The 14,077-nt window shown below is 42.2% G+C and overlaps 1 protein-coding gene across 7 annotated transcripts in view; it reads right to left on the reverse strand.

Moving 5' to 3' along the window:
• sh3pxd2aa (SH3 and PX domains 2Aa) overlaps positions 1-14,077 on the reverse strand; it is a 113,213-nt gene that overhangs the window by 94,892 nt on the left and 4,244 nt on the right. For all 7 annotated transcript variants that reach the window (XM_056371747.1, XM_056371753.1, XM_056371750.1 and 4 more), the window contains one exon: positions 3,077-3,157. In XM_056371747.1, coding sequence (XP_056227722.1) covers positions 3,077-3,157 — 81 coding nt within the window. The remainder of the gene's footprint in view (positions 1-3,076; positions 3,158-14,077) is intronic.

The raw sequence follows: 14,077 nt of genomic DNA on the forward strand, positions 1-14,077 counted from the left end.
TTTGGATAAAGCGCTCTCCAACAGTTAGGGAGAGCGGCCATGCATGTTTCTCTCCCCTAGGGTAGAGCAGGACTGCTGAGAGCAGCAGGGTCTCTGCACCAGATAAATGTTTGGACAGGAGAGGCTCCAGGTTGCTCTGAAAACAATGGGATCAGACAGGACCATCAAAGGCATGTAACAAGATCAAAGGCTGGCAGAGAGAACTTTACTTTCAGTCCATATACCAGCAGAGATAGAGGATTAGTGAGTATTAGAAAGCTGGTCTGTCAGTATTGCCAGTGGTAGTTTTTATTCATGAGTGTCACAGTGCAAATGGAAACATCAAAGAACCAGGCATACTAAGACGAGAGCAGTGAAGTGTTTATGGTGATATATTGCAGCGGGCTTTATAAGGGACATTTGGTAAATCCCAGAAATGTGGAGCGAGGGATTTCCACAATAGAGCTCATTTTAAAAGCAACCTGGCCAAACTCTGCCAGACTTTGGTCATGTGAGAACCACTTTCTTTGACAACTCAATAAAAGCGCAGACCGAGCTGGTTGACCTTTTCCCTGCACCATCTGACAAAGCTAACAAAATCAATCTTGCCGCTGCTGACTGGGAGTGATTTTGTGCCAAGACATCCATGAACCATGGATGGTGAGGGGCTGAGTATCAGATGGAGGAGGCACCGCTCACCTGCGCCTCCTGACTTTTCCAGAATGGAGGCATATTCAGCCGTACTTCACCTGATTCTCCATGTTTATTATTGTACCTCTGTCTCTTATCCCACACTGGGAGTAATCAGTTGTGGGGGGGGGTTCTATTTTCCACCTCATGCTGCCTTCAGTGGTTATCAATAGAACCTTTCAGAAAGGACCTTTCCTCTACTGATTGAAACATCATTTCCTGCAGGACTAGCACACTGGGGCTATTGAGAAGTGCCCCCTGTAAGTTTCTCACTACGGCTCTTTCATATTTACTAGTGACCTTAAGACCTCAGGGGCAACATACATATGGTATCAGCTTGCAGTCGGGCTGAGGGTGCGATGGGCATAAATGCATCCACACAAACATTCTCTCTGTATGGAACAGTCAATCTGAGAGACACAGAAGGGTTTTCACTGCAGGTCCCGCTGCGTTCCAAAATAAATAAAGTCCCGAAGAGAGAACTTGACACTTTAAACATGAGAGTAAAGCATCAGGGCCAAGTCAAGAAAACAGGAAAGAGACTTACCCCATATGAAACTATATTTAAAGAACCTACCAATCAGAGTAGCCAGCTCTAGAGTAGGGGTCGACTGATTATCAGCCTGGCCAATTATCAGATCTGATATTCAGCATTTTGGTTACACATTGTGAATAATAGCCTATCAACGCTGACTACCAGAGACGGGCACAGCGGAGCGCGTTTGCAGACTGGAGCAGGTTCCGGTGAGCTGCGTGTCAAAGGTAAGGCAGCAGACACCGTTGGAGTTGCAATGCACATCACATATTCTCTACAATAAAGTTGCAAAAACCACCACAGTCTTATGAAAAAGTTCATTTGTTAATTCAGTACACCAGGAGTAACTAGCGGCTCTGAATAGTGTGCGAACGACTGTGGAATTAGCGAGAACGTCGCTAAAAAGGAGCGGAGAGCTCTGAGTGCTTGAGCAGAACTGGTATAAGCTTAAATGTTCAGCGGGTTATTAGCTGCTGTAATGAAGAAATGAGCAACATTAACTGGGTTGAGATGGAGCAGCAAAAAAAATGCTACCAGTGACACAGAAACACTGGCAGCCAGAAATAAAGCAATACGTTTACATGAAAACAGCAGGTAAGTCAGATAAAAGTGTAACTAACTAATAAACGGCACTGCGTTACATTTTTCAAAGGGGAAAGGGGAGGGATAAAATCTGTTATATGGTGATAATAGTGATATATTATAAAACTATTTAATTAAAGAACATCTTTAGGCTACCATGCATATATGAATGGGTATTTCAATGCATACACCGTGCCCAGGTGAGAACTGCACTGAAAGCTACCTATCAGGTTCTTTACAGCCTTAGCATACAACTGATCATTACTAATATACACTCAGTTGGCAGTTTACTATTAGGTACATCTAGCTCAAACTAATGCAGTCTAATACAGTCCTGCAATAAATCATCCTTGATGAAGGTTATAATGTTCTGTTTTTATAAAAGTGTTGTAGAGAGGTGTTGATTCAACTGTATGATGATTTTGGAGGACAGAGAGTGTGATGCTGGTGAGCTGTGCTTCATTACACAGAGAGGTGTTTTTTGTCATTCAGCCTAACTTCATTGATATAAATGGGATGGACAAAATAATAGAAAGTCACAAGCAGGTCTCAAGTCTTAAGCGTCAAGTCTCAAGAAAGTCCCAAGCTACTGTGGTGAGAATCAAGCATGCAGTTTCCACATGTACATCAGTTAAACGACAGTGGTCATGAAAAGTTTATTTCCAACTGTGACTGACGTGGAGGAGTTCTGTGTTGGAGTTTATGTTATTAGTTATACATTTTAATTTTTCCCTCAAATGTTTTATCAGTTCCAAATCGGTTATCAGTCTCATTTATTTCTAATAATCAGTATCAGTATCAACCCTGAGAAAAACATATGGGTCGACCCCTTATCGAGCCAATCTATCTGTGACCCACTGTAAAGCATGGTACATTAAATTGGCTTCCATGTGATTTTTTTGCTTGTACTATAAAAAGGCCTGTCAGCTCCCTGACGTTTTGAGGGCAAGGCAGAGATGAGATGAGAGAGAGGAAGAAAGAGGAAAGAAAGAAGTGGGGTGGAGATAAAGAGAAGAGAGACGCAGTGCATTGCTGCGTCTCTGCGAGGCGAAGGGACACAAGCCGCGTCTCCCCTGCTCCCTGACCAATTACTAACACACACACTGATTCATAGAGGCGACGAGGTGTGGAGAACATGGGCAGAGGCGCAGTGGCAATAAACAGTTGCGAGACTTACACATTAATCTATACAAAACAATGCTGCAAGTTGTGCAAGGGTGGACATGTTCAAAATACACCGGCGGCTATGGAGTTAGGGATTTCAGTAGAAACACAGCGATGGAAGATTACCTGTAGGTCAAAGAATTTGCTGTATCTTCTATAGATGATGTGGGAGGTGTTGTCAGAGTAGGTGACATTGATGAGATACACCTGTGAAGATAAAAAAGGCAAAGTTAAAACTCGGGCTGCAACTTATCATCGTTTTGTCATTAGTTTTAATCAGCTCATTCAAGTAGAACCTCACATTTGAGACGCTGCTTCATAAATGGCAATCGATTACATCATCCATGATGGACAAATCAATTACTCTACTAATCTTTTCACAACTCGTCGAAACAATATGTCAATTAATGGATTGCGATGGCGTACACATGTGGTTGTCGTACGAAGATACTCCATGGCAACATGCACACACGGCCCAAAACAACCCCCCCCAACCCCCCACAACATGAACGTTCAATGACACACACTCATAAATCTGTCAAACGTTGATAGTTCAGGGGAGATGGTGACATCATCCTTCTTTTGTCAGCACACTGACCTGCTGGCCTTTACCCTTGGCTGAGGCGATGCTGCAGCCCTGACAAGGCCTGATAAGATTGAGATAGAGTCCATTTATCCGTCAAGAGGAGGTAAGTGATGCCGCCAGGAGGTAAGTGATGCCGCCATCATCTCTAATCTAATGAAGCAGAGATAACCAAGGTAACAGATCCAGAGGCCAGGAAATTTTCATCAGACACGTTAAGAGCAGGTGGGATCTCTCAACTGCTGATACAGAGCTATTCAGAAAAGCGCTCTGGATGTGGAATTATTCAAGTGGATGAGTTGTTGCGTAACATCAGGCCACGCGCTATTGAGTTGCCAGTTTAGTGGGCACACCTCTAGAATGAAATGCAATCCAACACAACGTTTTAGAGCTTATATTCCTCTAATACTCTGCCGCCCTCATGGATTGTACATGTAAATGGGGGTGAACAAAATATGAGAAATCCCTCTCAATATAATATGATCCATCCATCAACACGAACTATAACAAGTCGTGCACGTCAAAATAGTTTGTCATTGCCTTTCAAAACAATCTATGTAAGTGTTGTCTGATATGGTGCCTCCATTGTTATTGGCAGGACGCCATTGTTTGTCAGTGCCTTCCAAAATGCCAAAATGCAAAATGACTGTTACAACAAAATATATTCATATGAATGTTTTTTTTATTTGCTATGGTTAAGGTCGGGGAGCAACCATGGTCAACTTGAAAAAAAGAACTACTTTGTGTTAAGATCATCTGGTCATCGTTTTGAAAAGAAAGCAGCATTGACTATTGTACAATAGAACAGTGGAATGTATTAAACAAAGCATGCATACACCAGGCCACAATTTGTACCAACAACTCCTCTGATACGTGTTTTGTTGACCCATCCATCCACCACAACCTCCTCCTCACCTTGTCGCTCTTTATACCACGTCAAAACATTTTTCCCTTTGCTTCTGTTATAATTACTACGATCGCTATATGTCGCCTAACAACAAAATGTAACTATGGGTTATAATAAGCTGCTGCACAAACGACCTATGGGCTTGTTTTCTCCAGGAGGACAGCCTCATTTGCACTGAAAAGGCCAGGAGGGTTAGTTCCTGGGGTTAGTGTCTCTGATCGGGCGCCAATGTCAGTCACTGACATCAAATGTTTAGAAAAAACATCACACACTATGTGATTTTATCTGCAAACATCAAATGACTAAGGCTGGAACAGACCCGGCCAACTTGGCCCGATCAGTTGTCATGCCTGACATCACATCAGTAATGGGCTCAGTCGTTGTAATAGTTGTAACAGATTCAAGAGTTCAAACATTTGAACAAACAAGCAATGCTCTTGTCTTTCTGATGAGTACTGACTCAAATTGCCAGGGTTGAATGAACTTGGATGAGCGTCAACAAATACTGAACATTATGAGCTTAACAAAAGAATAGATTTTTTGCATTAGATTCTATAGGTTAAATTACCTGTGTTTATATAGGTGTTATTCTGGACTGGTGTTCCCTCGTTGCTTGGATCATTATGAAATTATATGTAGAAGAAAAACTATCAATACTGACATAGATGATTTTTCCACTGATGTTGCCAGATCGTAACAGCTATACAAATTGCATTCATAGTGTTTCCGTATATTTTGTTCCCACTGAGCACTTCAAAGCTGTATACATCTGGTGTGTACTCAATGTACAGCTACAACTGCCATTATCAAGTGATTTGCAATAAAACAAGATGCTGTCACCCGGCCAAGGCATTCCAGCTAAGTGGCCCAGACACAGCGCACATAGGAATCCACTTAGCATCAAGCCACCATGAACACAGAAATGATTGACTCTGCCTCACGTATAGCATTCAAATGAAATAAAAGGCAGTGTGTTTCCGCGGCAAGCCATTCCCGCTCCTTATCCTCGCAGGCTCCGTCTTTCTGTCTGACCTTTCACTCTCAATCCAACCGTCTGTACCTGCCAAAAGCCTCCAGAGCAGAGCCGGGATGAATGAGGTCGAGTGAAAGACCCTGACGTTGACGTAAGAGGGGCAGCGGACTGAAACAAAAGAGGTTCCACAACAAAGCCGAGGGTTAAAAGGCCTTGTTGCTGCTGGAAGGAGCTCAGCCGCTGCTGGCAAGGAGCCACCACAGTATGTTCACTCTCATGCAAACACATCTACTGGCATCCAGAAGTCGTGACTGTCACACTACATTGGCAAACTTGTTCTTTGCACGGTAGGGTGTCACCGCAGCGATTAGCTTTGGCATCTACTGCTCTGAAAATGTGCGCCCCGGGGCACTGCCAAGTTACAAAATCAGAAAAGTCATAGACCAGCTTACACAGCCACAGTTCCCAATTGTCTTTGTGACTTCTGCAGCACAACAAGGACTCGTGAGCATGACAACGAGCGCTTTTCACCGCTCATTAAAAAAAGCATCTCTTAAAGAGAAGAGAGAGAAGCCTGCATAAAATAAATAAATAAATAAAAGGGTACACATGGAAAAGTGAGTTAATTGAAGCACCATGTGAGGTGAGGACGCTCGCTTTTAAAGCTGAATGCTTAGACTTGATTTCACTGGAATACATACTTTGGTTGAAATTTTATGACCCATGTCCCATCAGCCTCAGTTATTCTTGTATTTAGAGCTAATTAAAGACCCCCTCTGATAAAAATCTTGTTAACATCCATATGATGTTTTTTCATTTACATACAGGACATATCATGAGCGACATAAGCAGTCAAAGCCATGACCCTGGAACTGCGGGGGGGGGGGGGGGGCTCTAGCTGCCAATTTTGTTCACATTAAACTCCTCAACAAACTCCTGAGTCTGGGTCTGACTGAGGCTCAAACATGTGGTTGAGTCCCTCTGATGTTTCCTCCTCTAACCATCTTGATACACACTGCTCCTTCACCTGTCAGCCCAGTACAAGCAGCAGTAGTGGGTGAGGCCTGAGCCAGAATTTCTCACTGAGGAAGTAAGAGTAGATGTTCCTCCAGCCTCAGTTTTCCATTTTTCTCATTTTATATGTGTGAAAACAACATTAAATAAAATATTAATCATAGCAGAGTATTTTTTACAAAGTCTTAAACATGTAGGGGAGGAACCTTAGCATGCTAACATTCTAAACTAACATGGTGAGCAAGGTAAACACTATACCTGCTAAACATTAGCATGTTAGCAATTTCATTGTCAGTACGTTAGTATGCTGAAAGCACTGCTGTGCCTGAGTACAGCCTCACAAGGCCACTAGCATGGCTGCTCTCGAATATATCCTTGGTATTTCTGTACTGCAATTTCTTAATACGTATACATACAGTATGAAACCAAAGAGATACATCTGCAACAAATGAATATCAACCATTATATTATATATTGACCTGGTCAAGTTAACTGTTGAGCTCTAGAGTGTATGTATACTGTATACTGGTACACACCTATGTGAGGAATGTATTCCATTTCTACTATGTGGCTTTGTGTGTGTGTGTGTGTGTGTGTGTGTGTGTGTGTGTGTGTGTGTGTGTGTGTGTGTGTGTGTGTGTGTGTGTGTGTGTGTGTGTGTGTGCGTGCGTGCATGTGTGCGCTCTATCGTCCCCCCATCATGCCTCTGGACCACTTAATTTTACCCAGAAGCAAATCCATGCTGAGCTGAGGTATAAGATAGGAGCAGGAGCCAGGCTGGAAGATGTGGACTCAGTGAAAAGACCCAAACCCAAGAAGCAGATGGGTATGTGATGGCAACCACAGTGGAAAACACAGCCAATGCCCAAAATATCAAGCTTAAACCTAACGCCCTCCCAGTCCCCAAAATAGATTATTCACTCAACAGAGACAGTAAATTATAGCAGCCTAGGCTGCTGCCTCTCAAGATAAATCTAGCAGTGAACATCTTCTGATTTGCCAGTAATGAAATCTTATTATTTTATTTTGTAGATTACATGGTGGCTGTTTTTTTCTACACTCATGCAACAACTAAAATAAGCCAGAATGGTTTGACTCAGAGCTCGAGTACATCCAGTCATGAGTGCTCAGTGCAGCCAAAATGCCCTCAATCAAGCATTCTGTGGAACAAAAATAATGACTCACTAAAATGTCAGTTAGGAAATAATCTGTCTGCCCATTATATAATTCCATATGATAAGTTGGAATGGAAAATGAGCCATTTCACAGCAGCGACAGAGACAAACTGAGATAATTTCAAGCATAACAACAACATTAACAGGTCTCCAAATTAACTTGCATGTACTTGTGGGGCATTTTTTGCACCACAGAAATCAAGACAAATAGTCAAACATTGTCTTGTGAAATGCTGCAAGACGCACAGCAGGCATGTCTGGACCAATAACGCATTGCTGCAATTCCAAAAGGAAATTTGGGTGAGGAGGCCACATAAACGCTTCACTGCCTCACGTGGAGATCTGCATGATCTCTTGATTTCTCACACCCAGCTGTTAATAACCATGCCTCCATTTGGAAACAGGAAGGTGTTCAGAACTGAAGTGGGTATCGAGGGATTAGGAAACAATGAGGAGGCTGAACCATAACTGACTGTGTAGATGACTGTAAAGGGCCTAAGATGACTAAGTCTGACCAGATGTACTACTGCGTTGGTGCATAAGCACAGCTGAAGCTGAATAAAAGCAATTCCTTTAATGAACAACATCTATCAAAATCCTTCAAGAGATATTCTGTAATACAATGAAAAAACAAAGACAAAGTGCCTTTTCATCGATCATAGATTAGCTGTGCTTGTCATCAGATTGCACAGCAGGCGCGTGTCAATACTACATTTCTAACATGTCAACTTTTCTTTTCAAAGGAGTCTAAAAATTGACTCATAAACATGGAAAACACAAATGATGGGGAAAAAAAGTGAAGGCTTTGGGGACTCCAATGTCCCAAATAGCAAGAAAAGACCTCGTACTTCTTCTATTCCCACTGAGGAAGCGGGACTTGAAGGGACTTAAAACAAAAGTTTTATTCGTGCTCAGAAGCAAAGGCAGAAACATGAATTCTTATGACGGAACAAATTGGACCTCTGATTATTTCATCATGTTCGTCTGAAATGGCTATGAATATTCATGTCAAGTTTACAGCTCCCTTTATTTTTCCCCCTCTGCTGAATAATTTCACCCAATAAGATGAACATTAACATAATTCCATGACCAGAGGAGATAGTGTCGATAGTATATGAATAGTGAAAATAACTTACAGTTTCAGAGGAAAGCCAGGACCCAGTCGCACAGTTTTCAAGTGAAGAAAGCAAAAGAGCAGAGTGCTTGTGAGGCAGAGAATGTGGGCCTAGCCACTAAATGCAGCGAACCCCGCCTAAACTACTATATTTAAAGTAACACATAAAACAGACACACATCATACTTTAAGACCATGAAAGCGCAAATGATCCGACTACAAAAAGTCGAGTTGGAAAAATGATTTTATGCACGGGAGTAAAGTCTTTCCACATGGAACCACAGCGGGCCTAAATATATACGCATTGTCTAATACGGTCAGTTATTCTTTCAGTTTGGCCAGAGAGGTTAACAAATGACAATAAAGCTTGACAAATTCTTCTGAGCTATGACTCGACAAGCCAACAAACATGTCACAAGAGGGAAATAAACTGTAGGACAAGTCCATTCATAAGCTTTGAAAGGGGATCATTCAATCCCCCTGAAGACAGATGTTTTTGTACCAACTGCCAAAGCGTTACCCTTTAATAACCACACACTGGGCCGACGCCTCAGCTTTCTTTAACTGTGGTCACTTCCACTCTGAAACCGACCAACGACGCCTTCTGTGCCTTTGTGCTGGGCACAGGAAGTGAGGAAAAGTGTCTATTCAGCAGGCACATCCTATGCACTTTTGATGCCTCTTTGATATCGTTTTCGAATTGTAAAATACAAAAGGACAATCCTAAAGTCTCAAATCAAAGCAAAGATAAAAAGGCAGACAAGGTCACGTACTCATGTAAACAACTTTAACTACGACGAACGCCGCTTCAAACGTGGGTTTTCATAGGGTGGATTCCAGTTAGCTGCATTTTGCAAGTTTAGTGTAAATCTAGTATAGTAAGTCTAGTGCTTAAATGGCTTTACGCGCTTTGATATGTGAATTTCAAAGCAAAAAGAGACAACTAACAGACCTCCAAAGCTGTTCCCAAGCAATATTACATAATATCCTGTGCCACACAAAGATAAACTGCATGGACACAGAAATAGTGGTCACAAGTGTGAAGTCATTCAAGCAAGTCCAATTCAAGTGCCAAGGCTGTCAACAGCAGTGTCAGGTGAAGTCTCAAGTCCTTGAGGGCAATGTGACATCTACATCGCAAGTCTTCATAAACAAATTGCAAGTCAAGATGCAAGTCTCTCTCATGTCTCGGGCGTTTAGACAGTTTCCCTTTCAAGGTTTTCACACAGCTGAGACCACATTCTTTCAATGCAAATCATGCCTCGCCTCACTCCACCATATCAAGGTGGCATTAGGAATTTGCTAGATACGGTTGGTTATTTACACACCCAGCAGTGATGGAACAACATTGGCATTCATTTGGACTCATGTTTCTGTCTACCAAACAATATCCACTCTCCACCTGGCTCTGTTTTTGGTCTCCACCACCTCCTGAGGGAAATGTCTGGCTTTTTAGCTGCTAAGTGTTTGACTGTGTTCACCAGCTACCCGCTAACTTTGTCTGTGTGCTGCTTGGTGATGAGCGGTGGGTTCATCAGAGCTTGTTGCTGCTGCTGAAAATGACAGTGATGAGAGAGGTGAGAGTGGGCAGCACAAAGGTAAAAGTTAGGGGCCGTAAAAAAAACAAAACAAGCTAAAAGACATTTAACACGATAGAGCAGAGCAGAGTTGTGGCTTTGTCTCTACGAGCGACTTTACGGGTCATGTGATCAATCGTCGATCATGAATATTTCTTAAAGCAGCTTTCAGTCATAAAGAGTACGCATGAAGTAATCTGTAACCGTCTGAAAGGATCTGTTGTGCAAATGACAGTGACTTTGATTGATATTGATTTATTTAATTAAAGGGGTATCCCCACTAATTTAACACATAAACGTCGGTTGTATACTTCTCAGCTCGTGAAAAAAAAGTTGCATAATGTCTTTTTTGGCTCTGGAGGATCTTTGCCAAGTCTGAGAAAATAACCCCTGATGATTACATAGTGATGTAATCAGGGTTATCTTGGTTTGAGCTTAAACACTAGTTACAAAATAAGGGTGTGGAGTGTGAAACACGTGGATATTTACCATGTCGGAAGCTATTTTTATTATGGAACAGCAATACTACGTCACTGGAGTATCACTTCAAGTTATATTTTTTTATGATTTTGCTATTAACTACTTCATTATTTTGGTGGATATATTATTAACCAAATCAAATATTCATATAAATCATGCTTGGGTGCTTTGGTAGAAAAAGAATATCTTGTCACACAAATCAAGCCAGTCTGATTCTAATAACTTTTTAGCCAATTTCCCTGACTATCTAGTAATCTCATAAAAAAGAGCTGCGAGCAAGGCAACCCCATCTCTTTCTCCCCCTTCCATTTCTCTCCTCTTCCTCCTCTGCTTCTCAATCTTTCTTCCTCTTACACAAAAACCTTGATGAGACCACACTATGTGAGCGGCAACACGTACAGCGATGATAGGAACGCCATTTTCCCGTTAAAACAAAACCAAAGCCAGCACAATCAAGGCCACACATGTTGCCCACACATGCTCCGTCTCCCAACAGAGCATCACCATTTCTGGGTGACGTAATCAGAAGTCAGGCTGTTCAGGAGAACACCAGGGCGCTGGAGGCCATGATCGAGCACCACAACATGTGCTTTTACCCTGAACAGGGACAGAAGAGGAGACAGGTGACGTCTTGCTACTGGACCGGAGCTGTTGCATTTAAGACTTCGGCAAGAGACAAATAAAACATCCCAAAATCACAAGCAACATCTGGTAGTGAACATATGAAAACAACCGCCAGCGTGTGTGTGAGCTCCCATGCAGTGTGAGAACAGCAACATCCGCCTCTCGTGTCAGAGTTAGGGCTCGGGCAAACTTAGCATCAAGCACATCGACTTCATTAACAGACGCCAGCGAATGCCCCGTCTCACCTTCGTCTTGTTCACTTGTTCACTTGTTCACTTGACCCCGGCTCCCACCTAGCATGCGTCTTCTCAGTTAGGCATGAGAATCTGGAAACAGGGAGCCTTTTCACCGAGATATCACTCCGTGTTTGATAGGCCAATAAATATTTGAGTGGGGAACAGCTCTCTGAAGAGATGTTTTATGGTGCCAAATAACAACACCGTCCTCCAGTCTGGGTCTTTGCACCGCACAGGAGTCTCTAGAAAATGAAATGTTATGGGACTGGGACTTGTAGGGGGGAAACGGAATCTTAAAGTAAACATGGCCATGCCCAACCTTGCTTTCTCTGTTATCACCTCCTCCTGCAAACACACATACAAACAAACCGATCACAGGGGGGAAGAATGTGTGTGTATGATGCATGTTTGCAACTCAGCGGTCCAGCTTTCCCTACGGTCCGACAAGCACTTCCCTTTGACGAAGCCCCACGCTTCACCCCCCCCCCCCCCACACCCCACCCCACCCCCCCACAGGGTAAGCATTTCCAGCTGGTTTCACAAACATTACAAATGAGATACAATGGGTGCCACAGATTGTGTCTTTCTCTCATTTTCTCTCATTTTCTCTCCTCCCTTCCCTCTCTCCCTCCCTCTTTCCCTCTTTTTCCTTCTCACAGTGGCTCGCCTTGTCTCATGAGACGGGGTAGCTAGGGAAACTAGGCCACAGCCTGGCCCACTGAGACAGAAGAGTCCAAAACATAGCGCAGCTCTGCTCAGCTCACTTCTGTAGACTTTAACTGTACATATAGCAGCCTGGCTACTGCTCAACAAGTCTACCGTATAGAGCTGGACTGATTTGGAAAAGCTCCTGTTAGTACACTACTCTGTGGCAGCAATAAGCCTATGTTGCATTATAACCTATATCAGTATACATATCAGCAACAGACGACCATTAATTAACAGTCTCTACAGAATCCTGCCTAATAGCTTGTTTTATCACATTATAGCCTGCTAAGCACAAATATTTATCTCAATGTGCAAATCTTAAAGGGATATGTTGACGTTTGGGAAGCATGTTTATTCACTTCTTTTTTTTCTTTTTTTTTTTAAATCAAGACCACATTTGACTGAATTAATCAATTTACTTGTTTGATTATTTAAATATACAGATTAAAGCAGTCACTATCATCAAGGATAAAAACACCTAAAGGCTTATTTCCATATCGTGGTCCACCACATTGACGAAAACAGCACGACAAGAACAACATAGGAGTGAGATGAGAAAGTTGATACCAGCGTCATGTCTGTGTGTCAAATAGGAAACTACAGGCAAGCAGTGATTAGTTTTTTTTTTCATCTTTACACTTAACAAATAGACATGAAAGTGGTCTCAATCTCCTCATCTAACGCGCTGTAAGAAAGCAAATAAACATGTTTTCCAAAATACTGAACTGTTGCATTAATTATTATGCAAAGACGGGACATTGGGGGTTATCTGGAATGAGCCACTGACACATACAGTGAGCTTGGAGGTTATTATCCACAGTGTCAGAGCATCCAAATTATTAAAAAATATATATATTTTCTTTCTTACCTCAAATGCTTTCTAGCCATGGACTTTTAATCTAATTTGTCCATATTTCGAGTCACAGTATTTGTCTTTGAATTTTTTCTCACCACACACCACATGTGCTATAATAGGGGCTATTTCTTTGAAAGAAAGTAGTTCCAAGGAAAAAATGTTCTGTGAATTATCCTGAGTAAACAAACATGTATCGCATTATTAGTCACTTGGCAGAAGCTTTTGTCCATGCGGAGTACAATAACTGCATTTTACCCTTGTAGGAGAAAATATGTCATCAAAGATTGTTGTTGCTCTTAAGCTTTTTAAAATGTGTTTTCTAGCTAAAAAAAAGAAAGCGAACATGTTTATTTGCACATAGAGCCGGGAAGTGAGATCTGATCAGGAGATGCATCCAAATGCCACATGTGAACTGACGTAGTTAGAGTTGTTCACTTGTGATCAGCTCACTGAGGATGCATGTTAATTCCAGGTGTGAACAGGGCCCACAACAAGCACTACTGAAACAAAAGCTAGCACCTGAACAGGTTTTCTTCTTGATACTTACTACACAAGGTCATCTATAAGACTGGATCATCAATTTCCACAAGGCAAAGCCATCAGGGGGCTCTCACACCAAGCTGTATGTCTAGTTGTAATTTGAATACACTCATTTGTTTGGGAATATGCTGCACTAAAGCACAATATTAACTGCAGTGCCCTCGGGCATGTCTTGCACCACTACCTAATCTTGAAGCCAAGTCAACATCTTGTTTTAAGAATATTATTATCATGTTGATATCATTCTTACATGGGGCGTAAATGAGTTTGTGTTTAAGTACATAAACACAAATGAATTGGCACACAGCAAACCTGCGGGCAGGTATAGTACTCCAGGACG

This window comes from Seriola aureovittata, chromosome 3, assembly GCF_021018895.1.
Source record: "Seriola aureovittata isolate HTS-2021-v1 ecotype China chromosome 3, ASM2101889v1, whole genome shotgun sequence".
NCBI lineage: Eukaryota > Metazoa > Chordata > Actinopteri > Carangiformes > Carangidae > Seriola > Seriola aureovittata.